Source organism: Sparus aurata, chromosome 21, assembly GCF_900880675.1.
Source record: "Sparus aurata chromosome 21, fSpaAur1.1, whole genome shotgun sequence".
Classification (NCBI taxonomy): domain Eukaryota; kingdom Metazoa; phylum Chordata; class Actinopteri; order Spariformes; family Sparidae; genus Sparus; species Sparus aurata.
The window spans coordinates 13,543,764-13,571,364 of NC_044207.1; the positions used below are offsets into that span (position 1 = coordinate 13,543,764).

At 41.8% G+C, this 27,601-nt stretch overlaps 2 protein-coding genes, 3 long non-coding RNA genes and 1 other non-coding gene across 10 annotated transcripts in view; 2 read left to right on the forward strand and 4 right to left on the reverse strand.

Moving 5' to 3' along the window:
* On the forward strand, nt 1–1,532 carry LOC115572364 (ceramide synthase 2-like). Its single transcript, XM_030402366.1, has 3 exons — nt 1–90; nt 370–498; nt 1,185–1,532. Exons 1-3 carry the CDS (start codon nt 1–3, stop codon nt 1,401–1,403), a joined length of 438 nt encoding a protein of 145 aa, XP_030258226.1. The 3' UTR covers nt 1,404–1,532.
* A 113-nt stretch (nt 1,533–1,645) lies between these two features.
* On the reverse strand, nt 1,646–1,718 carry trnar-ccu (transfer RNA arginine (anticodon CCU)). The gene has a single exon. It is a non-coding gene; the product is annotated as a tRNA-Arg (tRNA).
* Nucleotides 1,719–2,714: 996 nt separating this feature from the next.
* Nucleotides 2,715–3,571, reverse strand: LOC115573352 (uncharacterized). The gene is made up of 3 exons (XR_003982259.1): nt 3,195–3,571; nt 3,048–3,098; nt 2,715–2,818 (listed from the first exon to the last, which is right to left on the reverse strand). It is a non-coding gene; the product is annotated as an uncharacterized LOC115573352 (long non-coding RNA).
* A 158-nt stretch (nt 3,572–3,729) lies between these two features.
* On the reverse strand, nt 3,730–6,452 carry LOC115573022 (uncharacterized). Of its 2 annotated transcripts, XR_003982202.1 has the most exons (5): nt 6,155–6,452; nt 5,865–5,923; nt 4,591–5,186; nt 3,857–4,159; nt 3,730–3,753 (listed from the first exon to the last, which is right to left on the reverse strand). It is a non-coding gene; the product is annotated as an uncharacterized LOC115573022 (long non-coding RNA). The 2 variants fall into 2 exon arrangements; XR_003982201.1 differs by having other exon boundaries at nt 3,857–5,186.
* On the forward strand, nt 6,380–7,433 carry LOC115573023 (uncharacterized). Its single transcript, XR_003982203.1, has 3 exons — nt 6,380–6,559; nt 6,692–7,232; nt 7,317–7,433. It is a non-coding gene; the product is annotated as an uncharacterized LOC115573023 (long non-coding RNA).
* Nucleotides 7,434–10,269: 2,836 nt separating this feature from the next.
* The window catches only part of zeb1a (zinc finger E-box binding homeobox 1a), a 69,694-nt gene continuing 52,362 nt past the window's right edge, over nt 10,270–27,601 (reverse strand). For all 4 annotated transcript variants that reach the window (XM_030403192.1, XM_030403194.1, XM_030403193.1 and 1 more), the window contains exons 3-8: nt 22,257–22,415; nt 21,870–22,072; nt 21,120–21,246; nt 16,932–18,721; nt 16,441–16,618; nt 10,270–15,011 (exon numbers count right to left, since the gene is read on the reverse strand). In XM_030403192.1, coding sequence (XP_030259052.1) covers nt 13,618–15,011; nt 16,441–16,618; nt 16,932–18,721; nt 21,120–21,246; nt 21,870–22,072; nt 22,257–22,415 — 3,851 coding nt within the window. In that variant the 3' untranslated portion in view covers nt 10,270–13,617. The remainder of the gene's footprint in view (nt 15,012–16,440; nt 16,619–16,931; nt 18,722–21,119; nt 21,247–21,869; nt 22,073–22,256; nt 22,416–27,601) is intronic.

The window sequence follows — 27,601 nt, forward strand, 5'->3', positions numbered from 1 at the left end:
ATGGAGAGAGCTCATCACTGGTACTACATGTTAGAGTTGGGTTTTTACTGCTCTCTGCTCCTCCGGATCTCTGTGGACGTCAAGAGGAAGGTGAGGAGCTCAACATTCATTCATTTGTAAAAGAATAGTCAACACAACAGATTGAATCCTGAGTTAATACTACAGCACCCTTTAGATAACGACATATAAGTTATTAGCCTGCTTCATCCTGGTCACATTTCATGCCTGGTGGCCTGCACCTCTGCTTTAATGAGAAACTTCACTCAACACATGGTTAATAAGTGACTGTTATTGCAGGAATTTAAATTCTACTGTTGATGCATGGTCATTTTGCTTCACTGAGCACTCTGCTCCTGTTTGCTTTGCCAGGATTTCAAAGAACAGGTTATTCACCATTTGGCCACCATCTTCCTGCTCAGTTTCTCCTACTGTGCTAACTACATTCGCATCGGCACTTTGGTGATGCTGCTTCATGACTCCTCTGACATCCTGCTCGAGGTAATCTCACATACTGTAGGATAAATTAGTCCAGTATTATGTCCACAGGAGAATTTTTTATTTCTATCACAGCACCTAAAGAACTTGCTGTCTTGAAAGATTACACAAGTTTAGTTTAGTTTCCAATTGTTATAGAAAAAAAATCTGAGGCTTTTCCTTTAAGTCATAAATGCATTGGAATTATTTTCTCAAGTTTGTTGGCTATGCTTCTTTCATGTAACCTTGATGGGACTCAAAAGAACAACTTGTACATTGAGAGGCCATTGTCTCTGGGGGGCCAAACCAGCACATGAGACTTCACAAATATAATTAATCTCTTCAGGGCACGTCCCCATAGATTCACCTCCTCACTTGCCTTTTTTTCTGCCACTGTGTAGCCCTAACAAAGTGAGGCAAAGTAACCATAGAAATGTTGTAAAGTTCAGTCAGACATTCACTCTGTACTTGAGGCTGTTCTTAGAAAATCTAGGGTGAGATCTCTGTAGTAGCCGGCAGAATGCACCGCTGATTCCTTTAATTTTGTGCATGGTTTATAAGTTCCTGAAAGGCAAGGTGAGAATCAGTAGCACAGCTGAAACAAACCACAGGGTATCCAACGTCCTTGCATAGTAGCTTTTATATTCTTAGTTTTAATATCCGAGATATGGTCCTACACTTCATGCCCTATTTTTTGCTTCTGTCTGCAGATGGAAAAGGATGAACGCAGCGATGAAATGAGTGAGGTCGAAGAGGATGAAGACGATAAAGGAGGAGAGGACAGTGTTGATCAAGGAGGAGATTATCGTTGGGAGAGAAGTAAAGACACCCTGAACTCCAAACTCTCTATGCTGACCAACAGTTGTGTCCTAAATAACTTGACCAATCACAGGGCGTCTGTAGCCGACAGAATGCAGAAAGCTCAATAACGTCTTGATGTTTACGCTAATTACATAAGGTCATGAAACTGAGTGATACTGGATGGATGTGATGGATGTACATTAACCTCTTTCCTGCTGCTGTGCCTGACTTTATCTTGAGAGTGGGATTAGAGAAGTAAAGCAATAAAAAATCGAGTCTTTGTAAAACATACACTTAGCAGAGGATAGTTTCGATCTATCGACCTCTGGGTTATGGGCCCAGCACGCTTCCGCTGCGCCACTCTGCTAATCACCCCAGATGGGACTTGAACCCACAATCCCTGGCTCAGGAGGCCAGTGCCTTATCCATTAGGCCACTGGGGCATCTGTAAGCGAGTCAAAGCCACTTCCTCCAGGTCACTGTCCAGTGGGGGTATGACAATGATGCTATTATATATATATCTATTGGCAGCGATGGTACTGGGAAGTAAAATCAGGGAATCAGGAAAGTGTTCAGTGCCTGCCTGATGTTTATTTTTTTTGTAGCCCACACTGATGACTGTTTACACTGTTTGTCATTCAGCAAGTTCACAAAGCACATGTATGAAAACAATCAAAAGACTGACTAAAATATTATCACTCCTCGAGCACTTCTTCGGTTTTCTGTGCCAGAGTTTAAGGGACAGTTATAGTCTTAGTTTCCTCTAACTTGTAGAGCGATTAATCTGTCTTCATTGATTTGATGTAAGTTGCAGAGTTTTGGACACATTGGTCATATATATGTCTGCCTTCTCTTGAATGTATTGGAACTAGATGACCTTGTTAAGAGTTTCATGTAGGAATAATTTCTTTCTGCCAGACTACAAAGGAAGTGTGCATCTACTCATGGCAGTGGCAGTTCTAGACCAGTTTTAATAGGGGGGCCAGGTTGGGGCCGGCTTTTTTGTTAGGGGGCACATACAACCCGGAAAAAAGGATAAATCCCTCATTCAGACAAAGCAGTGTTTACAATTTCAGCAATTTTGATTGGGTAGTAAACTGCTGAGACACTTTATTTCTGCCTTTCCCTTCAGAACAAAATCATTGCAAGAAATCTGTCATTGTATTATTAATGCAGACTCACTGTCAGGGGGGCCACAGGGGGGTCCAGACTCAGAGTTACGGGGGCACTGGCCCCTGTTGGACCCCCCCTAGAACCGCCCCTGACTCATGGACCAAAACCTTTTTCTTTTCTTTTCAAATGTTTTTTGAGGCTGGCAGAATTTCCAGTCATTAGTACAACACAATATAAACACAGACTCTTTTGATTCCCAACATACAAAGCCATTAAAAACATGAGGTGAGACCTAAACCTCAGAAACCAAACTGAAACATTTCATCTCGTTTTGACTGTTTATTTGAAACAAATGTTTCTGTTTGATTGTGACAAATGTCATTGTAGTGAGATGAGTTTCACTCCTGGCAGCTTCTGCAGTTTGGTCCAGCTGTGAAGAAAAAAAACCCCAAAACACTTCAGAACAGATTTTTCTCAAGTTTAACATATAAATGATTGTTGAGTTCCTGACTTATTGAATTCATCTTTCTGCAATCTGGTTCAGTCATTTCATCTGGCAGGTATAGTTTGATGACATAATTGAGTAAGTTTGGGTACTTAGTTGGATGACTGCACACTAAAATAGTTCTGACGATATTATTAAATTAGTTAATTTTTACCTTTTTCCGTCCCTTCTCATCTCCTCTCGACCGCCTTTCCTCTGCTCCCCTCTAGAAGACAAAAGGAAGATAAAGTTAGTTACAGTTAAAGATATCTGAAACCAGGTCAGCACATCATTTCTTTATTAAATTAGCTGTGAGATTTACCATTTGCATCCTGTTGACCTCCAGCATCCTCCCCTCTCCTCTCCTCTCCTCTCTGAAAGACAAATGGAAGACAATCTGAGTTACTGTCAAAAAAAATTGATAATTACCTATTCAATAAGAATTCACACTTGCTTTGGCCCTCCCTCCTCCATCTCCTCCATCTCCTCTCCTCTTCTCTGCTTCTTGCTCAAAGACAAATAGATGACAGAAGGAGTTATAGTTGAAAAAAAATTAAAAGTTAATAAATTATTTGTTAATCACTACATGAAGTGTAAAATTAAGAAATAAAACGATACTTAAACTTTCCACATAAGGGTTCAAACTTCATATTGCTCTCTCCTCTCCTCTCCTCTCCTCTCCTCTCCTCTCCTCTCCTCTGTCTTAAAGACAAATAAGAGACGGGGAAAATAAAGTGCAAAATATCAGAAACCGGATCAGCCGATCATACATTTTTGACACAATTGATGAAATGATATTGTGACATTGATTTACCTTCTGTATGGGGGCTCACACTTGATATTGCCCACCCTCCCTCCCCGTCCTTTCAGTCTCTCTGTTCCTTCCAAAAAGACAGATGAAAGACAATGATGGTTGGTAACATATCACGTACAGAGTCATAATTAAATACTGCATGAAATTTGATATGAACATGTAATAATTACCTTTTGCATTAGAAGATTCACGCTCCCTGTTCTTTCTTTTATTCTTGTCTCTTCACATATCATTGCGTTTCTTCTCTTCTCTTCACGACCGAGTCTAATTCCCAATCACACGTTTTCTTGTTTATTCCATTTCTTTGAATCGTTAATTTCCCATCTGTTCCTCAGCATCTCTTCTTGTGTTTCTTCTGGTTTGTTCTCTGTTTCTCCCCTCTTCTCTCCTTTATCATGACTTCCTGTTCTTTCTCTCCTCTACTTCTTTTGTTTCTTCTCATTTCTTGTTTGTCTTCTTCTTCTTTTCTTCTTCTTCAAGGACACAGTAAATATGGTCTTTCAATCCCACAACGCAACACAATGCAACTCAAATACATAAAATTCAGTTGATTCAAATAAATCTGATTCAAAGAAGGTGAAAACAAGGCAACTCAAATAAATTCAAATAAATTGCTTTCCTTGTATCCTCACACCCTGTAAAGGGGTGAACCTTCCCTTGAACCATGACAAAGACATTTTAAAAAGTGGTTCAGCTCATTGGAACAAATTCAATTCAATGCAATCAAATAAAACTCTCATTGATTTGTGTTCAATTCAATGAGAAATATAAACTGAACTGAAATTTAATTCGAGGGACAGAAGCGCTTACCTGGAGGCTCACCAACAGGCTCACCTTCAGGTTCTGCGCTCCTCTTGAACCACCTGTTAAAATTGTGATCCCTTGCCTCCATGTCCAGCCTTACCTTCCTCGCCCACTCCGGTTCAGGGCCGCTCCACAGCTGCTGGTTCTGGACTAAACTTGGCTTAGGGCCGCTCCATGGGGTCGAGGCTTACGCGGTCCCTTAGGTATAGGCCAGATAGAAGTGAACGCCTTCTGCCGCTTTCGTGAAGTGATCCTGGCAGGATCACTTAACACCAAAGAGGCAGGAGTGCCACGCAGGGAAGAAAATGATGGAGAGGAAGAGCTTGAAGAAGGGCCCAAGGTAGGGCGAGAGGAGGAGGTCGAAGAAGGGCGAGAGGAGGAGCTAGAAGAAGGGCGAGAGGAGGATTTAGAAGAAGGGCCAGAGGAGGAGCTAGAAGAAGGGCGAGAGGAGGATTTAGAAGAAGGGCCAGAGGAGGAGCTAGAAGAAGGGCGAGGGGAGGAGGTCGAAGAAGGGCCCAAGGTAGGGCGAGAGGAGGAGCGAGTGGGAGCGCCAGAAGCAGAGCTACGAGAGGAACGACCTGACCTTTTTGGGCAGCTGCTGCGGCAGGCTGGTGCTGGGACCCTGAGGCGGACGTCCTGTGGTCTGATGGGCAGGGCCTCGATGAAAATAGCCTTCCTCACTGTACGCTGAGCCATCTGAGAACACAACATCAAGCCAGTATACAGTTTAATATAACAACTGTGACTGCATGTTATTGTCAAACACAGGAAATTTAGTTAAAATCAACTTGTTAAAACTAATTAGAATTACATCTGAAATAATAATGATAATTTCACCTGGGGATTATTAAAGTATTTCTGATTCTGATTCTGATAAATATTTGCACTCAGCTCAGTGTCATTAATGACCTGACTTGTCCCTTATAAAATAAACAATCAAAATGTATTTTTAGATTCATAATCAATGAGCCTATGAAGGATCAGAGTGTTTACATTTGTAATTGTCTGAGAGATGGAGGCAGATTAACTGTTAAACATTCCCACCAGTTGCTGTGTGAACACCAGCTTTTGTCTCAAAACGTTGTGAAAATACAACATGAATTATAAAATACTGTACTTGAGTCAATGTACTCAGCTTATTCCAACCACTGATATCTAATCCCAGTTTGTCCTGCTCAAAGTCTGAAAGCTAACTCTTACACTCCTTCAGAAAGCTTTTAGAAAGTGACATTTGCACCAGACTCCATTCAACAATATGTAAATTTTAAGTTCTCTTGCTGACTGACAAACCTGCAGACCTCCTGCTGCACCATGACTGAGCCGTAATGAATAAATGGAAACAGTGAGTGTGATCAGAACTACAGGCACATTCACCTTTTCTGGAGGAGCAGTGTCTGTCTGCAGGGCTTTCTCTGCTCTCTGTTGATGACTGTCTGTGTTGGTCAGGACAGCATGAGATAAAGTATTACAATAAAGTACCAAATGAAGTTTTATGAAGAGGAACTGTTTGTGTCAAACTCAGTCCCATTAGATTAATCGACACTAATTGAAGTTACTGCCAATACTAGCAATACATGCTAGCTTAAATCAGTGAATTCTGCAGGGTTTATGGTCAAACACATGCTAAACAACATGGGACTGAATTAAACATTTATAAATCTCACTTTTGTCGTGACAAAAGTCCTCTTGTCAGTGACACTGGGCCTTGAACAAGGGTTGAGATGCGAACACAATCTTCACTAGATGTTTTGTTCGTAGATAAATCGTCCAGTTGGAGTAGAAATGTTGTGAAACATTTTGGAGTCTTGCTAATGTTTTGGTCCGGACCCAATGATGCACCTGGAGACGAACCATGGCAACCGTGGAATGTTCCGGTCCACTCGTAGAACATGGCGGCCCTTCAGCCCACATCTCACCTGGAGGAGCCTGATCCAAACAGCATGGTGGAGTCCGACAATAGAGGCCAGATAGTGATACCCGTGTTAACCTGTGGAGAACTTGACATCAAATCAAGAAGTGTCCTATAGGATGCTCTTTTAACGTGAGGAGTCATCCCTCGGCCTGTATATGTAAGAACATCACCTGTGTGCCTCTGAAAGCTTTCACTTTATAATTCCTGTGTGTTTGTATAATAATAATAATAATAATAATAATAATAATAATAATAATAATAATGTTAATAATAGATTTAATTTATATAGGGCCTTTCAGGGTACCCAAGGACACTAAGCAAAGTGGAGCAAACATATATGAAAACAAACAAAACAGAGAATAAATGGAGTGCCTGTCAGTCAGTATGGAGGGAACAGCATCCTTCGTCTAGATGTGAACTTGCGTCTGGAGGCTCCGTGCACACAGCGGGGGGCGACGCAGGAGACCCAGAGAACCAGTTCCAGCGACGGAGACCGGGGCGAAGCGACAGCAGAAGTCCACGAGCTCCCGCGCTGAACACCCGCAGACCCCACCAGCAACGGCGGAGCAGCGACCATCCAACATCGCCGAAAGCTGGGAGAGACCACAGCAGCAGAGGAGAGCTACAACGGAGCCAGGTGGTGAATAACCCCAAGGTTGTGGTGGAGGGAGGACCAGCAGAGCAGCTATGGACAGTCCACAGAACATCGAGTATGTCTGCTTATAAGTTAGCGTTGTTATGCTAACAGCTGATCAATGAGGCTAACAACTGAGCGGTGAGGCTAACAGCTGATCAGCGGAGAAAGTGAATCCATGGAGCCAGTTCTTCAGGTGTGCAGGCTTCGAAGGTAGTAGCAAAGGTAGTAGCACAGCCTCAGAGCTTGTAAAGACAACTTGGCTTTCTTCTTTTATCAGAAAAAAGCCGTTTTGTCACAGATCGAGAAGCAGCGATATTCACGCCAGCGTCCTCTCGCATCCGGGTTGCCATGGAGATCTGTATCAGCCACAGAGCAGACTTTAGATGTAAGTCACGAAATAAAAACATTTGATTCTCAAACAGCTGGAATTTTACTTGTGACATTTGAGAAAAATGAACATATTTAATAAGTAATGTCATTATGATTGATCCTCTCCTGCTGAACATCTCTATTTATTGCTGAACAGTTAGGGTGCAGTCCAATTTAGACAACTGGAACAAGCCAGAGCGCAAATAGTAAAATCGTCATTGTAGCCTATGTCGTAGACATGATTTATTATTGTACTGTATCTACTATAGTCCTTCTATTATATTGAAGTTCCTTTGAGGCTTTGGCACCCCTATCCTTAAAAAAGCACCAACAGACAGCAACCTCAACAAAAGATCGATACATATAAATTGTCACATTCAAAAATGCATGAAAACAGATAAATGTTTAATTTCTAGCACATTCATTCTTTAACAGAAGGAGCATTTTGATGGTTTCTCCTGCACTTATGTCCCATTAAGGTCTAAGTTATTTGAGGATTTCTTGCAGACACTGTAAAAAAGCGCAAACCTCCAGCCAACAAACTCCTAATACAAGACAAACCCGCAGGTCAGACATCTACTGCTACCTACTGGTTATATTAGCACAAGCAGTTTGAACCTCTGAACCTGTCAAAGCAGGTCACCCAAAACACCTGCAGCTACAGCTTCAGTTACTGGTCAGGCTACTCCTCAGACTCTGGATGTCCTTCTTCTCGATCAATACAATTTATATAAAAAAAAACAGCTTATTCTCTCCAATTACTGGACGATGGCGATGGCGATGGCGATGGTGCCAAGTCCTGAAATCCACTCTTCTCTGGAATTTGATCCTCCCTGACATCTCACCTCTTTTCTAACCCTGGACCCATAAAACACACCTCTGCTTAACATCTGTCTGCTTCCTCTATTTGATTTATTGTCTTTTTTGCACCGACTCCACTGTCTTCTTTCAAATTCATATTGTACGTATTATCCTTCCTGTGACTTCCTTCCATGCACTCATACCCTATCTTCAGTATCATGTAATGCTCGTATCCCTGTGTGTCATGTCTGTTCGTTAAAGGAACAGTTCACCCAGAAATCAAAAATACATATTTTTATTCTTACCTGTCTTGATAATCCACAAACCTTGTTTCTTTCTTCTGAAAGCTGGATGTAGACAGGAGGCTCATATGCTTGTGACAGCGCAGGTTGTAACATTACTTAGTTAGCCTGTCGTCCATGCATGCTGCATTCTGCATGCTAAAACCAAAATACATTGACTCTGCCTTCAAGTTTCTCACTTGTTCTTGTTTGGCACTTTGAGCACATCAAGCCTTTCGTCTGCCAACAAGTTCCGTTATATTTAAGAAGGCAGACATCTCATCAGCAGACGTCTCAAATAACTCTGCATCTTACACCAAAACAATCTGGAATCCTTCTCCCATTAAAAAGCTACTTCCTCTCTTTCTAATCACCCCCGAGGGAAGATTCAAATTAAAAGTAGGCGAACTCCTTGTCTCTTGTATCTCAGTTTTCAGCCAATCTTTGTTGGCTTAGAGAAAACTCCGCTGGTTGCTTCTTCATGTCCCTCCCGCCTCAATGTCATATCATTGATTTCTTTGCTCTGACTGCACATAAAAACGTCTGCACAGTGAAATAAGCCATGCAGATAATCTAACATTTTCCCAATAGAGAGACAAAATAAACTGCTGTTTGGATTTCATTGATTTATATGTGGAAAGAGCTCCAAATTCTCCTCAGCACTGAGACGACACTAGCTAGGATTAACAATAATATTCTCATAACTCAGTTATTTCTGAGCCATTAGTGCTGATCTCTGTTCTCTTCATACATTGTGTCTGCAGACTTCAGTACTTTAATGTATTGTAAAGGTGTGTCGGCTGGTTTTCTACTGCCACCTGCTGATAAATTTAAAATTTAGCTTCAGATAAAAAAACCAAAACAAACCCAAATCACATTAGGCGTGACATGAAGGCCTCCTCTTCAGTTTTTGATAATTTGACATTTCAAAGTCTCTACAGAACCACCACTGCCATCTTCACTAAAGGTCGCCTGGTCATTTTTGGCTGTAAGACGGGAACAGAATAGTTTTTTGTTTTTTTTAAATGTTTTTATCTCTAATACAGATGCCTCCTTTATATATTTCTTCTTTTAACCCTGAACTCGTATAATCACGGTACTCACTCACACAGCAGGCTGTTGCATCGCATTCAGTTCAAAACTGAATTAGGAAAAGTGTCATTTTCTTACAGTGCTTTAAACTTGAGCTCTGTGTCCCCACCACACTTATTTCAGGTCTTGTTTCAATTGATTGTCTTCAACTCTACTGTAAATTCAGTTTATTTTTTATGGTATGCACAAACAGAAGACATACATGTTTACTATCCTGCATTTTAACTTTTAACTATCATACCGTTTTCAATGTTATTAGCTGTTTTGTTTGCAAGAACAGTTTTACATCTCGACGCCGCTGGAAACGATGTTTCCTCCTCAAAGGGTCTCTCGAGGCAAGATAAAGTACTGTTAATACACTCTTCAATTTGTGTGGCAATGTAAGGTCTTTCTTTATCTTTTATTTTCCAGGATTTCAGTTTTCGCTGCTCCCTCTGAGGTGTTTCTTCTTTCCTGTTAAACGGTTGTGTTCTTGGAGTTTGTTTTTCTGAATCAAGAGTCTGACTAAAGAAAGTTTTGTACAATACACACACTGTAAATCCCTCTGAGGAAAATCTATAAGAATCCATAAAATGCACTTGACCTGACAGGCGCGTGATTAAACGGTCAAACTGCTACACCAAAGAGTTTTCATCACGGCAGACTGAGAAAGCAGGAAGCTGAGAAGTAAAACAAGTAACTCAGAGATGCAGTCTTATATTTTATTGTGATGGGGAGTCATAAAAATGGAGCAAAACTAAAATGAAAACAATACAAAAAGACAGTGGATTTACAAAGGGTGAGGACAGAACAAACGATATGCAGCCTTCGACAGTACAATGGAACAAGTTGGCACAGAACAGAACGGGGTGTCGGGACGATCTAAATTTGGCTTCGAAATAAAAAAGGGAGGAGTAACGGCTTCATAACAAGATCCTTCATTAAAACGGCGACGACTCATGCTTTTTAAAATCACAGAGGTTTAGAATTCAGTAGCTTCATAACGACGCAAAGAGTGGATGCACATGTAACAGTTTCTATTTCTCACTTCATTCCTGTCTTTTTTTTTTTTTTAGCTTAAAACAGAAGTCATGTTTACAGAATACATGTTTTGTCTTTTTATGTTTTGTTTTTTTTGTTAGAACAAACTTCAGCTCCCAGAACCACATTTGGGTTTTTTTTTTGTTTGTCTTGAGATTATTTTTCATACTAAAATATATTATTGTATCAATTCAAACTACAGTAATGTACACTACAATGTGTAATAAATAACCATAAAAGAAAATATAAAAATAAGACACATAAATATAAAAAAGTCTTCTAAAAACTAAACAGGTACAGTTTTGTTTAATCTGTGAAAAGGGTTCTAATACTGCCATTGTTGAAAATAAAAGAAAAAAACAAACAGAGGACACGAATAAAACCAAAAAATTTAAAACAGACTAATACTATAAACACTGTTCGGTAAAACCAACTGAAAACACTTCAACAGAGACCACATTCACTAACGTTTGTTACCTGAAGTGCGGGACAGCTTGCCACAGTTTTTCCTTTTTCCTTCTACTCGTTGAAAACAAGTGCACAAGTCTGACAAAATGTATAATTGTACTGTAAAATCCTTCTGTCTTCATTTTTTGTTCAAATCAATGTTAATTTTTTAAAATACTTTTGCATACATGGTTGGTGTTGGGAATATTTTAGTCCGCCTCAGTGGAACATTCTCTGTTTCTAAGCATTTATGTAAACACTTTTAATACTTCAACTTGTGACATAAAGTCAACAACATTTGAACTCACAATTTTAAACTTTTAACATCAGCGGGAAACTGACCATCTCAAGTTTACAAGGCATTTTATATCCACAGGTTAGCTCAGTGTAGACTGTATTTCTCATGATTTGCACACATTTCTCATCAAATATTAAAGAAACAGTTCAGCCAAAAAGGAAAATTCAGTAATTATCTCCTCACCTAAGCTGATGGACAGTCAGGTGAACTTTTGTAGTCCACAAACATTTCCGGAGCTTCACAGCAAAACAGCGTTGCAGTGTTCTCCTAAACAACTGAGGTAGATGGGGACTTGTTTTAAAACGTAAAAACAAAAACCTAACAAACATAAAATGACTCCATACAGCTTGCTCTGCATAATCCAAGTCTCAAGAAGCCTCAAGTTCAAAAATTGATTGGAAGTTAATTATTTTCACCATAGACACACAGTCAAGCTTGTGAACCCACTTCAGACGGGGTGCATGCCAACACTTTCAGGTCAGCTTCTACAAGGAAGATTTCAGCTGGAAAAAAGGACTAAATGACGTCTTTTCAAACCATATTGGGATCTTGGGGCTTTTGGAGACTTGCATTGGAGTCCTGAACAAGCTGTATGGAGGCATTTTATGTTTTTTATGTTTTTCTACTTCAGCTGTTAAGGAAAATGCTGCAATGCTGTTTTGCTGTGAAGCTCCAGAAATGTTTTGCGGACTATGAAACCTCACATGACCTTCCACTGGAACGAGGATAAGTAAAATATGACAGAATCTTCAATTTGGGTGAACTTTTCCTTTAAAGATAGACCGCAAAGAGATCAATTGTCAAGTAAAAATGCCAAAATCCTTCTTCTAGCCTGTCCTATATGATGATTTGCTACTTTTTTTTTTACTTTATATGATTGTAAACCAAATATTCTTGAGTTTCAGAACGCTGTTTCTGTAAAAACAGACATGAAGGCAAGAAAACAACGGGCCTTTTTCACTATTTTCCATCACTAAACAATTCATAAAAAGAAATCGTTGTCAGATTAATCAACAATACGAATAAGTGTTAGTAGTAATACTGTATTTCCCAGCTTGTATGTCTGGTACAAAATTAAAAGTCTCTAAAATACTCTAAATTAATTTTACAGGAAGTTTCAATCTCTCACTTGTGACGAATCTGCTGTTCTGAGCAGGTCGACAAACATTAGTCAATATGGGTCTCGTGTAAGAAACAGAAGGACATAATACTGGCTACATGTGTGAAGAAGAAATGATAACACTGTTCAATGGCACTTTTAACAGCACACAGGTCTTGCATAAGGCTGGAGGCATCGGGGTGGAGCAGGAAACAGCCCTGGCTCCTTCACGTACAGTTTGACTTCATATACAAGCTAATAACACTGAAACACTGACTCAGAACTAAGGTCGACCAAAATAAGGAAAAGCTTGGTAAGAATGGGTGCCCGTGTTGCGGAACCACAGTTGAGCCGGGCCGGGTGGCGTCTGCTTCATGAATCATCACCCGGAGGCTCCACGCCGGGTCGTGAAACACGGGCGCCTGATGCTGGCTTTGAGGTTGTGACTCTACCTTCCCTGATAGGACAAATTTGGTTATGGCGTTCAGAAGCCACGTTCTCATCTCGGACTCCCCCATCCCGCCCACAACCCTCCCCAAGAATACTTTGTTTTCCTTAAGGCTAACAGTCAAACTGAAAACAAAAGTAATGCTAGCTAGCAAAGACTAACACTAACACAGACAACATCTCGCTAGCTAGTGTACGTATATAACACTGAAGGGCATACAATGCATGAGGCATGTATCCATAGGTAAACCAGGAATACTGTAGTGCAGAGGTTTTTGTTCGTAGAACTCAATAAAATACTGATTTAGGAAACTTCATTGGCAATAAAAAGGTATAGAAATCTTTCTTGTCTTTACAGGTTAAAATGTTTTCAAACAAGAACAAAATTAGTTAACACTGACCAAATGAAAAGAAACAATAAAACAACCTGGGAAGTCTCAGTAACAAGTCTAACAAGTTGATGGGTGAGTTCTGCTTTAAAATCTGTACTTCTATAAACAATTTTTAACACTGATATTTCATTTCCACAAGAAAAAAAAGTCACTGTTTTGTTTTTCTTTTTTCTTTTTTCAAGTTCAGGCACACCTGGGTTTTTGTACACAGTAGTGGACCGTTAAGATCAGGCAACCGCCGTGACTTTCTTGACTTTTCTGCGGTTTTGTCTTAACAAACTCAACTTTGATGAGTGACACGTTAGAACTGTCTGGGAGCGATTTTCCTTTTTTTATTTGGTGTTTGTCACCACTTCCACTGTGGGTTCAGCACTGTCCTCCTCTGTGGGTCTGGCACTGTCCTCCCCTTTGGGTTCGGCGCTGTCCTCCTCTGTGGGTTCGGCACTGTCCTCCCCTTTGGGTTCAGCGCTGTCCTCCTCTGTGGGTTCGGCACTGCCCTCCCCTTTGGGTTCAGCGCTGTTCTCCTCTGTGGGTTCGGCGCTGTCCTCCTCTGTGGGTTCGGCACTGTCCTCCTCTGTGGTTTTGTCGCTGTCCTCCTCTGGGGGTTCAGCGCTGTCTTCTCCTGTGGTGTTGGTGCTGTCCTCCCCTTTGGGCTCAGCGCTGTCCTCCTCTATGGGTTCGGCACTGTCCTCCTCTATGAGTGCGGCACTGTCCTCCTCTGTGGGTTCGGCACTGCCCTCCCCTTTGGGTTCAGCGCTGTCCTCCCCTTTGGGTTCAGCGCTGTTCTCCTCTGTGGGTTCGGCGCTGTCCTCCTCTGTGGGTTCGGCACTGTCCTCCTCTGTGGTTTTGTCGCTGTCCTCCTCTGGGGGTTCAGCGCTGTCTTCCCCTGTGGTGTTGGTGCTGTCCTCCCCTTTGGGCTCAGCGCTGTCCTCCTCTATGGGTTCGGCACTGTCCTCCTCTATGAGTGCGGCACTGTCCTCCTCTATGGGTTCGGCACTGTCCTCCACTGTGGTTTCGGCACTGTCCTCCACTGTGGTTTCGGTGCTGTCTTCCCCTGTGGGTTTGGCGCTTTCTGACCCCTCCCTGTTGCTTTTGTCCATATCTGCTTCACAGTTCGCCATTTCCTCTGTATCTGCACTTGCCTCTTCCTCCTTTTCCTCCATCGCTTCGTCCACCATGTGATCGTCGCCCAACTCGATCTCCATCACATCACAAGCAAACTCCCCATCCTGCTTTTCTTTATCCGCCTCTTCCTCTTGTGTCATCTCTTCCTCAACCATCTCCTCTCCATCCTCATCGTCGGTGTCATCGAAGTTTCCCTCGTATATCTCGCACTCTCCGTCGTCCACCTGCACAACTCGGATGTCATCCATACAAATGGCCTCGTCGTCCTCCTCTTCCTCACTCTCCCTCTCATCTGAGTCCAGTTGGGAGGGCGGCGTCGTAGTCCGACTGTCTGACTGTGGTCCGGCGCTGGGGCTACTGAGCTCCGACTGAGCTCTGCGTGGCCCTGAACCTGAGCCAGGTCCAGGGTTTGGCCCGTCCTTCTTGCAGTAGGAGTAGCGGTGGTTCATGTGCTGGGAGTACGAGCCAGAGTGAGAGAAACGCTTCCCGCATTTATCACACTGGTAGGGTTTCTCTCCGGAGTGCAACCTTGAGTGTTCGATCAGGTGGTGTTTGTGTTTGAAGGCCTTCTTGCAGATGTTGCACTCATGGGGCCGTTTTCCTGCAGATGATAGAACATAGAGTCAGACAGGGACTAGTACTGCAGAGTAATCTCACTTTTTCAGTGTAGTTTAAGTCGAAGTAGAGGAAAAACTGAAACTCACAAATATAATGCAAGATAAGTATTCTGAATATATTTAAAATATCAAAGTGAAGAGCAAGTTTAATTGTCTTGTATGATCTATGGCTTGTCTTTTAAGGCAGTGATTTCCAACCAGGGGGTCACAAATATGTGATGATTTACAGGATGTGCACAGAAATGTGTTCTATGTTTATAACTGTCCCCCCTATGAATTATTGGAAAATACTGAGCGCTGAAACAATCTGTGTCTGTGAAACTCATCAGGAAACAGTTTACTGAGGTAATAAATCAAGTGAGAATTAGGATCATTTTCTCATAAGCTTACACAATCTGACTTCTATTTGAAACCAGTGGAGTACCCTATCCCTGTTGACCATTAGAAAGCGTGCAGTTTTAAGGCATTTCTGCATTGGCTTCACTTCAAGTTTTTTTCTTTTTAATTCACTCTTGGTTTGGTTGGTTGAACCATTCATGTCTGGTAGACATATACAACAGGTGACAGCGGTCACAAGTTTTAAGGGATTTCAGGCCACGTTGGGTTAATGTTAATAAGCCTGTGATAAAACCATGTTTTCATAATTAAGACTGAATGTGTAATGATGCTGGTTACACCCCTAAAGCATGATTCTGCATCTTTATTCAGTTATAAAAGGTATGCAAAGTTGTTCAGATTAAACAATTGAGTTTGTAGGAGTTTGAATTCCTGTCTCATTTACACAGATATAGCTGTGAGAAGTCTTTTATAAATGCTCGATAAATGATTTGCAGTCAAACTATATATTGCTTTTGTATGTGAGAATAAATGCCACTGAATTTGTGACTATGGTTTGTGTGAAGATGAACACATAACTCTTTAAAATCTGTTGGCAGTTCACTGCACCAGTGTACACATCTGTGCACACTGGTGCAGTGAACTGCCAACAGATTTTAATAAAACCACATTCCAGTGTGACACAAGTTGGAGCTTCAGGGAAAATATCCACTAAATTCACCTCCAGTCTCATCTCATTGAATACTGATGTCAGCTCTTTCTGAGGTGGTACATTTACAGGCCAGCTGTCCCATAAAGGTTACCATCACACTACAGCGCGCCAATACAACACGTTTAATGAGAGATGAGGTCATTTTTAAAATCACAACCTTGAAAACTACAACTACTTTTGAGCAAATCAGACACTCTGAATTCTGAACAAAATAAAGTTATTCCAATTATCTTTTAAAACAGTATCTTTTAAAACGACAAACAAAATTATCCATTAGTGTTAATTCAGCACAGTTTAGACCACCACGTACGAAAATAAGAAAATGTGTTCCTCCGCTCAAACCAACATTGACTTTTAAGGCATACCTGTGTGTTCATATTTGTGCCTGAGCAGGGAGCTGCCCTTCTGGAAGACTTTGGAGCAGAGGTCACAGGGGTACACGCCATTTTCCAGCCGTCGCTTCTTTATCAGTGAGGCTCCATCAGAATCATTCTGCTCCTCCACTGTGGAAACACTTTCAGAGCTGCTGTCCGGTTTCTTCTGCTGTAAATGAAAGAAAACAAAGAGTGGTCCAATTATTTAGTGTCATGTCAGGTGGACTTTGGGTTCAAGACTCTAGAGCAAACAAACCAAGCAATATCAAGACATTACCTTGGTCTTCAGGCCATTTTTCATTGACTTTTGATAATGATTAATCCATACAACAACACTGAAAGACTTCTAAACAAAAGGCTGGTTACCTGACAAAGTGGCTTGTAGAACAGATAAGAGCTTCATAATAGGAAATCAAATTAAATGATCTGAAAGCCCACAGGTGAAATATTGTTTAGCAGACATAATGTTTACCACTACCAACCTTATGGCCGTTGAGTACAACAGTCTTTGCTCCAGCGGCGTTGCCGGCCGTGGTGGCGTAGGTGTAGGTGAGCTGGGGGATGAGGATGGTGCGTTTTGTTGCGGTGTTGATGGTGCTGAGACAGTTCACCGTGCCCTGACCAGCGATGGCCACTAATGTGGGCAACTGCGCGGCAGTCACGATGTTGACCGCTCTTCCCGTCTGAGGTGTGGTGACGTAGATGGTTCGACCCCCCATCTGCTCCTTCCTCAGGCAGGTCAGGTTCAGGGGCTGTTCCTGCTGCTTTGTGGAGGGTGTGGCTGTTTTAGTTTCCAATGCTGCTGCGATTTGTTTAGGAAGGGAGAGATCGAGCGGCTCTGCCTGGGAGTCCGGGTCCTCCGGGTCCTCCGGCTCCCTTTTGATGATGACGAGGTCCCCGGTGTTGAGGCTTAGTGGTGAAGAGTCTGAGGGAGAAGCACTGCCAGATTCTGATGAGGCTTTGTTGGAGGTTTCATGGCCACTGTCTTCCTCTGTCTCTCCGTTCAGATTTGAGGCGTCCTCTGAGATGGGATTTGTGGTCACAGTCTTTTTGGAAACCGCTATAGTTTTATTGCGGCCCATGTTTTTCCCAGAGTTCATCTTGGCGAACCATTTTCTGATCACATCCACGGGAATACTGACAGATTCAGATATCTTGGACAGCTCCATCTCGCTGGGGTTAGCATTGGAGGTGAAGTAGGTCTTGAGGAGTGAGACGAGGTCATCCACTGGTGGCTCCTCCAGCGTCACGCCCGCTTCGCTCAGCAGAGCGGCGAACGAGGGGTCCAAAGCTGCAGAGTCGACAGCCTCCCCGTTGGCTGCTTTGCGGTGCTGGAGGAGGTGTAGCGCCTCCAGGTTGTCTGGACAGTCGTCGCATAGTAAACATGTACTAATGCTGCTGACTTTTGGCATCGGAGCTGTGTGAGTGTCTGTCTTATCAGTTTTCATTTCTGACTGTGTGCCTGCCTCTGTCTCCATGATGGGCAGTGATTCTGGCTCTGTCTTTACGATGGAGAGGTCTGCCACCTCTGGGGTTGGGGATTTGTCTGTTTTGGAGGGGGTGGGGGCTGCAGCAGTGGTGACAGTGGGAGGGGGGTTGTTTTTGGCAACAAGCGATGCAGGCTGGGTAGTGGCAGTGGTGGCGGCTGCAGGGCTGATGCTGTAGTTGATGATGATCTTTGTGGTACCGTCGTGATCCACAAAGGCCGGCAGGCTGATGATCTGCTGCTGGGGCTGCTGGACTACGATTCCCTGCTTCCCCTGCGCCACCACCCCGTTAGCCGTACCCAGCACCTGCCTGAGCACGTTTCCGTCCATCGCCACTTTGAGCACATTTTGCAAGTCATTCAGATTGATGCTTATAGGCGACATGAGTCCAACTGTTGGTACGACCATAGCCACACCCTGAGGCAGGGTTGCAGCAGGAACCACAGCTGGTTGCGTTGTCCCTCCGTTCACCACTCCATTGGTACCGGCTGAAGTTGCTGGTGCCGCCGCCATCGTCTTGCACTCGTATTCCACGGGTTCGGATTTGATCTGGGTGACGGGGAGCTGCTCCTGGAGGGGTTTGCTTTCAGTTTTCTCTTTTAGAATCCCACGGGCCGGAGCAATTATGACGGGTGAGGTCTGCGTAGTGGGTGGGGGGGATTTGATTCGAGGGATGCCGTTAGGGGGTGCTGCCCCCACACACTTCTTACTGCTGATGTGGGAGCTGTAGGAACCTGAGTGGGAGAATCGCTTCTTGCAGTTTGAGCATTCGTATGGTTTCTCACCTAAGAGGGGCACAGAGAGAAATGACAAAACCTGTTAAAAGGAAGTTCTAGAAGCTCTTTTAAAATACTTTTGTGCATGCCATTTTTTTCTTTGTATAATTAAGTTGTCCGAACAGTTGGATATCGAACCTCAGCAGCTGGTTATGGCTGTAATGTGTTTTTTATATACTCAGTGTTACAAAGTACTAGTAAAGTAAAAGCTGGGATTCAATTTATGGTCAAATCAACAATCTTGTCTACTTGTTTAAACCTTTGATTTCAATTCCTGATTGAAATCTAAATTACACCAATTTTAGACTGCATTTTATTGAAGTATTGCTCTTTTACTGATGCTTGTGTTTACACATATATATATATATATATATATATATATATATATATATATATATATATATTTATTATGTTTCTCATTGAAGAACGTTGGTTTATTGTGTAATGAAAAAAAAAAAGGTTTGTAGAAAACGTGTTTATATTTCTCAAAATAATGAATCCATTTTTGTTTTCATTTTGGTATATACTTCAATGTTGAAAGAAATCAAGATTCACCACAGTGTGTGTAGTTTCTGTACAATTTAGTTGCCAGTGATGTATTTCTTTGTGCAGTTTTTTTGTACAACTCATGAGTCATAGCTTTATTGATTTTTAAAATGAGTGTCACTGAATTTCTCTGCCTCATCAAAGTCATGGATAAGTGTAATTCAAAGTCAGTTTGTTTATTCAGTTTATTCAGACGTGAAAACAAAGAAAGTTATATGTTATATATATCCCATTTGTAATCAGACCATCACCATGAGAGGAAAGAAAGGCAGAAAAGACTACGATAAAGAAGGAGGAGGCAGGATGAGAGATCGCTCACAGGGTAGGGGAAGAAAAAGAAGTGTGCGCAAAGAAGACACAAAAGCCCAGCAGAGGAGTAAAAAACAGTCAGAGAAGAAGGCATTGATTCGGGTCTGCAAGGGACTCCATCCAAGATTTCAACACTAATTGTCCTTTGCCAATGAAATGTGAGCTTTGAAGGCTTTCTTCTGAGTGCCGGTCATGTCACCATGGCAACTACAGGAACCACACCACCCCACAGCGACAAAGCGATAAGATGGCTAACCACTTGCACATCTTATAATACTAGTTATAAGAGTCATGTCATGTCATCAGCTGTAACCGCTTAATCCCTTTTTTTTTTTTTTTCAAGGGGTCACGGGGTTTGTTGCTGGAGCCAATCCCAGCTGTCTCTGGGCGAAGGCAGGGTACACGCTGGACAAGTCGCCAGCTCATCACAGGGCCCTCAGGAGCAATTTGGGGTTCAGTATCTTGCTCAAGGACACTTCGACATGCAGCTCAGCAGAGCCGGGATTTTGAACCAGCGACCTTCCAATCACTAGCCGACCTGCTCTATCCGTTGAGCTACAGCCGCCGAGTTATAAGAGTATCTTTTAATTTTAATCCATGTAGCTACATTTGTTTTGATCATAAAGCTCTGCATTCAGAGCCAAATTTGTGAAATCAGAAATAAAATAAAACAAGCCAAAGGCATTTCTTAATAGAACATTATTGTATATCATATGAGTTACTTATTTCATCAAATGGCTATAATGACATATGGCATTCAGCCAGAGCTCCAACCTCATCACCCGCAGCTGTAAACACAAGGACGACCGGCCCCATCACCATCCACGCTACCTCGAAGGCAACCAGCACAATGTGGACATAAAGTATTCTATTGCATTAATCATTCAATATTTATTCCAGCATTCTCTCAGCCTTGAACTATTTCACCCACTTACACATATGTTGTAGTTTTGCTTTGTCTTTGTTGTCTTTTTCCTGAGCTGTATGTCTATTTCTATCTTGTTCTTTGAACTTCATGAAACACTGAAAGCACCTAAAATTTCTTGTGTGTGTTCACATACTTGTCCAAATAAAGCAGGTTTTGATTAAGAAAAAAATGTTCAAAGAACAAAAATAAATACAGAAAAAACCCCCACATTAATTAGTGTGAATGCTGTAAGCACAATGCTGCTATTGTCTTTCTGGAATTTATTCTTCTTCTTCCATACGTTTTTTGGCTCGCTTCTCCTCGTACAAATGAAAGTCCACTATGTTACATCTTTACAGAGCATTTTTCACCATTTTCATCTTCTGTTTTTATGGTCAAGTGATTTTTGGAGAAATTAACCCAAACGAGCCAAAAAGACTTGGGGAAACTGACGTGACAGAGTCAAAAAGAAACAAAAAACATGACAAAGACTAAATTAATTACACCAAAGCCATAATAAACTGCTGTTAAGGGTGATAACGACTGTCATCTACAAACACAATAACTGGTCAGGAGCTTTCTGTTTCTGTGTGTATATTAAAGTGAATGGCTTAGTGAGTGATGGTTGCCGTGGTGACAGCTCACCGCTGTGAATGCGCAGGTGCTCCTTCAGGTGGTGCTTGTACTTGAAGGCCTTGGAACATTCGGTACATTTGAACTTGCGGGTTCCACCTGTTCCTCCTAATCCTCCTGTCGACTGGGAAACGTGACGCTGAGGCGGAAGAAAAAACATAAAATAATGAGGATGAGACGTGTGCAGATGATAGAAATAACATATTTCTATTGTTAGAATGAGCTGTTTAGTATGAATGGGAGTGAACTAGAGTTAATTCAAGTTACTGTTTTTATTTTCTTCAGTTTTCCTACTTGTCAGAGGTTTAAAAGGAAAACTGATTACAGATGCAGAGGATTTTGTTAATGGCAGGATTTGCAGATTGCAAAGCTCTTTTTTGATTTTTTTTATTAAGAGTAATGAGTCACAGTGCATGAAAGGAGACCCAAATGTGAATACAACCATCAGCACTTAAATAACCAAAAAACATTTATACAAAAAAAGCAATGATAAAACCACCAAATTTGAGCTTTCATCAAGAAAAAGGATGTGAGAGGCCCATACATATCAAGCAAAGCTGACACAAGACTAAACTCTATAGTAATCTGAATTCAAATCCGATGCAAAATGTAATTTAGGATTATTTAATATGTATAAAAAATATTTGGGGCTCTTCAAGAGACCCATGAGTTCTCCAACAGTTCGTGATTCAATCTTCATAGTCTGAAACCTAATTTCTCCTGCACCATTACACCGCCGGTGTCTTCAGGCTCTGGTGTTACCTGGTCCCTGGAGCCCCTGTGGTGGCTCATGTGCCTCTCAAGCTGCGAGCGGTAGGTGAAGGTGTAGCTGCAGTGCGAGCAACTGTAGTTGTCCTCGCTGGTCTCGTGCCGATACTTGATGTGCTCCTTCAGCGAGGCGTTTCGCTTGTATCCCCGGGAGCAGTAGGGGCAAGTGTGCAGCTGGGAGAAGGAATCTGGCGTGCCTGTGATGGAGACAACAGGGGGAGAGCCATGGAGGGTGATGACTCAATTCTGCCATCCTTCATCAGTTTTTTTTCTTGTTTATCTCCAAGTTGTTTAATCACATTAAAATCTTTTGAAGTGAAGCTTAACTTGAATAACAGTGTTCATTGAAATAAGTAATGATGGTTTGCGTATTAATGTTACCGTTTTCGTCAGCGCCTCCTGTCTCTGCTGGACTCTGCTCATCCTCAGGAGCCTCAGGATAGATGATGGCTGTGTCTCCCTGCTGGAGAATCTCCTCCACTAGCGTGTCCTTCACTTCCTCCTCCTCTTCCTCCTCTTCTGACACACACTCTTCTTTCACTAAAAACACACGTAAACATGGACAGCGTTTAGGAATGATTGATGCAGATGAAGAGTGGGTGTATACGTGGCAGGAGGTTCAGTCAATCCTTGAAAAGAAGGCACAGATTAAATTGTCTTTACTAGATTCTGCTAACTATATCAGCAGCTAGAGGGCAGCAGAGGGCTTAATACCTATTATAAGAAGGATAAATCAGCATTAGTTTCTGTGACGCCTACAATGTATAATTAGAAAAGCATAAAGAGCACAAATTTCCCAAATATTTGACATTTAGATATTTACACAACAAACAAAATGGCTATAAAAAATTATTGATATGTTATTTCTTTAATAATCCTGGTGGATCCCCATAATCAAAAAAAGGCCATCCCTTCTACTGTTCATTTAAAGGTCAGAGTTCAGTTTCATATCATCAACAGTGAGTTGTAGGCAGATATGAATGAAATCAAGAAGACAGGGTAAACATTTGAGTTCAGGGGTTTTTGACAGCTAGAGAAACATTACAAACTCTTGACAATTACAAACTCTTGACATTTCCCAAATTCAAAATGAGAAAAGTTCAAAGAAACATTCAACAAAAACCAGTCCAAAGATTCATCTTTAATTACTCCTTAAACCAATTTCTTTACCAAATGAAGGGCTAACATTTTCACAGCCATGCAGGAAAGTGTCCAAAATTACTAAGAACACAAAAAAACCCACCAAAGCTATTGCTCATGTAATAGCTGTACTGTGCAGAAAGCTTTCTTATTACAGGAACCAGTGCTGAGCCCTGCTGATATTGTAATGTTTTCTTCCTCTAATAGTATTTCAGGAATTTAATCATTGCAATGTGAATACAGCTACATACATCCTATAAGATACAGCAGCTAGGAGTAAACATGGTGGTGGCATTCTTAAGTAAACAAACACACCTGTAAACTGTCAATATCAGTGTGATGTACATATATCGATCAGATGATATCATAATATATGAGTGAGAAGTCGTTAATTTAATAATCCTGATAAGCCTGCATCCAGGCACATCGTTAAACCTGGTTTTGGGAATAGCCCCGCATCTCTGTGCCTTAAAAACAACCCAGTAATCAGATTAAAAGTATTCAAGTCACTGTGCGTTACTATTATTTTTGTCATTTTCCTTAGTAAAAATATAATTTTTTCTTCCTGCATCTCGGGGAGTGATGTCACGTCTGCGTCAAGTCACGTGTAACACCACACAGCGACACAAACACAAACAACAATGGAGGGAAGAGAGAGATGCACGTTTTCTAGCTGGAAATCAGTCATTATTTTGAGTTTGTGTCAGCTAAAAATTAGAATATTAAGGTTCATTGTACACTCTGTGCTGGCTGTACTTTTTAAAGGAGTAATCACTAATCAGTAATCACATTACTTTTTCAAGGTAACTGAGGCTAAAGCCCCGGATGTTTTGCACTCCTACCCCTGCTTGCATCCATTAAGGCTTTCAGGATTACAGTTAACTGGATATTCTGATTTTAAACTTTTCGTGTTTAAATGAAAAAAGGGTTATTGCCAGGATTAAAAGGTTGCTACACCAATTTAGTAATGTTTTTCCACAGAGTTGGGGTACTAATAAGAGACAGATTTAAAGAAGATCAAAATCAGAGCAGCAGAGGCAGAGGTATACCAAAAAAACACCTGATCCTATATTTCCCAAAATGCATATGGGTAGAATCTTTCATCACATCTTATTGATTGCTGTGTCAATAGCAATAAGTCAGTGACAGAGTATCTGTTCCTCATTGGCTTGAGCAGAATTTCATCACTTGTGGGGGACGAGCAGCCGTCTTGACGTCTGTTCCCTTTTTTTAAGACCTGGCGTAGTTTTATAATGATCTTTATGACAGAGACGGAGACGTTACCTCACTTTCTGTGCGTAAAAAGCACTGATAGGACTGAGCAGTGAGGTGAAGACTGTGAGCAGTGTTGCCATGGAGATCAAGCATTTTATAAATGCAGCCAGGACTGGTGCCAAAGGCCACGCCTCTTCCTGCTGAGCCTTGTCAGGGACAGGTGCAGCTGTGTGTGTGTGTGTGTGTGTGTTAATAAAGAAGAGGCGGGACCAGGCCGAGCCCTGGTAAGCCTCATTTTAAACACACAGATCTCAGCTTCCCATGACCTCATCCAAAAGCTTTCCAAATCTCTCTTTCCTCCTCAGAGACACTTGTCTACCTTCTATGCTTCTCTCGCTCTGTGCTCATCCCCTCCTTCCCTTATTACCTCTTCCTTTGTCTCCCTCACCTTTCTTGTCCTAATTGCCTTTTTTCACGCTCTCATCATCTTTTCCTTTTTTTCTGTTACTCTCCAGTCTCTCCCACAGTACATCCTTGCAAATGTGTCTACAGTACTCCATCTGTAGCTATACATTATGGGTTTAAGCATAGTACTGAGAGTAACTCACCCAATCGCTGTTGTCAAGTATATGAAACGGAAGAAAACAGACACAAACTGTGCTTCTATTTTAATCAGTCCACGAAGTGCATGAGACTGAAAAACACATCTGAAACCCCTCCTGCGCAGACACACCATAATGTAAGCCAGCTAGATAAGAAGAAAACACCATCTTTCTCTCTGTTTTGGCCTCTACATTAAGATCGAATGGGGAAAAATAGGATTTTTGACAACCAATCAATTAAAAGAGTGATGAGTACAACAGTCCAACCCTCTCTAGAATCACTCCTTGTCAATATAAAGCTGATCACACTCAGGTGTTGGCATTAACCATCATTGACTTTTGCTGATATGGTGAGAAAACTTTTGGTTATAAAACTGACCGATGTTGAAGTAACACAGGACAGAGGTTTGGCCAGCTATGACTCAACAGAAGAACCTAATCTGTGTCATTCCTTAGAAAACTAAGCAACAAAAAAATAATTTTCTTTATTGATTGATCATTTGGTCTGTTAAATGTCAAAAAGCTCCATCAAAAAGCTCCAGCTCCTTTCCCGAAGCCAAATATGCTGTCGTCTCATTGCTGCTTTTGTCTAACCAGCAGTACAAAACCCACAGATATTCAGTTTACAAACTGATAAGCCAAAGAAAAGCAGGACAAAGCTGAAACTGGGCCATGGTTTGGCATCTTTGTTTGAAAAATGAGTTGCCAATTGATTTTCAGATCTTAGTTGTGATACAATTTTGTTGTTTAAAACACGAATTTGGCTGAAGAAGAATAGACATAGCCATTTTTCTTTTGTTCGGGCATTAAATGTGGATGATATCTATGAAAAACAATCTGAAAACACAAGTAAGGATGTTGGTTGTTTTTACACAAAAGCAGCTTTTTCAAAGATTGACATTTAGTCTCACTTGCTCCCTAACCTGTCCTCCCTCTACTGCTTTTGTCCTCTCACCTCTTGCTACTTTACCTTTTGTCCATCACTTTTTTCACCCTTACATTCTACGTTTTCCTCCTCGCTCCTTTGCCATTTATCTAACTCTTCACACTCTCTCTTATCTCTCCAATTTCTCTTGCTTGCGTGTCTTTGATTCTGTCCCTCACCTCCCTTTTTTCTCTTTTTACTTATTTGCTCTGTTGCCCTCCATCACTCTTCCTTCTCCCCCTCCTCCCCCTGCGCTGATACACCTCTCTGCATATTTTCCCACCACACTCTACAATTACTCTTAATGCCTCACAAAAAGCCACGCAGTAATGACGACCAGGACCCAGCAGCACACACATGTGGAATATCAGATCGGAATGAAAACAGGAAATCACGGGGTGCGTGTGCACGCACACACACACACACACACACACACACACACACACATACACACACACACACACACACACACACACACACACACACACACACACACACATGCACTCAGTTATTCCCACTACACACACACATACAGAGCACAGCACTTGTATACCTTGCCAGAACCTGTCACTGTTAGTCCGTGGTGAATTTATAAGGCAGGATGGATTGGAGCTGCAGTGCGGCCCAGACTGCAGGGGGAGTAGCAGACACTAATCTCTCACCAGAGGACCAATTCAACACCAGCTGCTCTCCAAGCTCCCTCCTCTCGCCTCAGACGGTGAGGAAAGAAAGGAGTGAAAGTCAGACAATCCAAAAATATCACGCAAAGCCTTTGAAGGGTTCCCGATGTGGCTCTACAGCTCTGCAACATATCACGACTTTTCCATGACTTCCCTCCAGCACCGCCGGAGCTGCTCTGCACACACTGAACACGTTTCTCCTTCCTGGTTCGTTAATGTTTCCCTAAAGGAGTGAACAGGCTGGTTTCTACTGCAGGTGCAGGTGAAGAACAACAGATAATGCTATGAACGAATGACGCAACTCAAATACGAATATGGTGCACTTCTGTAAAAGCTTCTGTTAAGTTCCCTAAAAGAACTGACAAGATTCACAGAACTTTCCCGTCCAGACTACATCTTTATGAAATCAGCACTTTCCCAGAAATGTGCCTGTCGGTATGTTCTGTGCAAAAAATGTCATCATCATTTGCAGCTATCTTGAGAGCTTAAGCATTTAACTGCTCTTATGTAGTGTGAAACAACTGGTGCACACACAAGTTTGCTATCCTACATTATGACCACGAGAAGCACCTGATTAACCTGGGTAAAGGTCAAGGGGTGAAAAAAACAGCATTCAGGCAATAACTAAACAATTTCTCTCTGCTCATTTCTGCATACTCTACTCCAGCCTCAGTTTTGCACCAAAAGTGCTACAAGCAAGGCAAACAGTAAAAAATCAATATTTAATCCAAAAACATCTGCTTTCTTATCTAAAGCCCACAAGCTTAAATCATACGGGTTTAAGATCGCATGTTTAAACTCCCCACTTTTACACATTAAAGTGTGTTTACAGGTCTCGAGGAGTGCTACTGCAATAAACGGCATAAAAGCCTTTTGTGGCACCAGGAGAAGATGTATGTAATCTGATAAATTGCTTCCAGTGACATTAATCAGTGGGCGACTTAGTTGCATTGTAGGTAATGTAGGTACCAGGCTTTGAAAAGGAGGAAGAATGTGTGGAATAAAAAGATGATCTCTCTGGATCTGCTTTATCGGTTTGAACTAAACTCTCCTTAATGAGTCCAACAGTGGTACAGTGGAGTGCTTTTCAAAACCCAGTGCCTACATTTCCCACAATGCAACTTAGCCACTGAGTGACATTAGAGGCAATTTATCAGATTACAT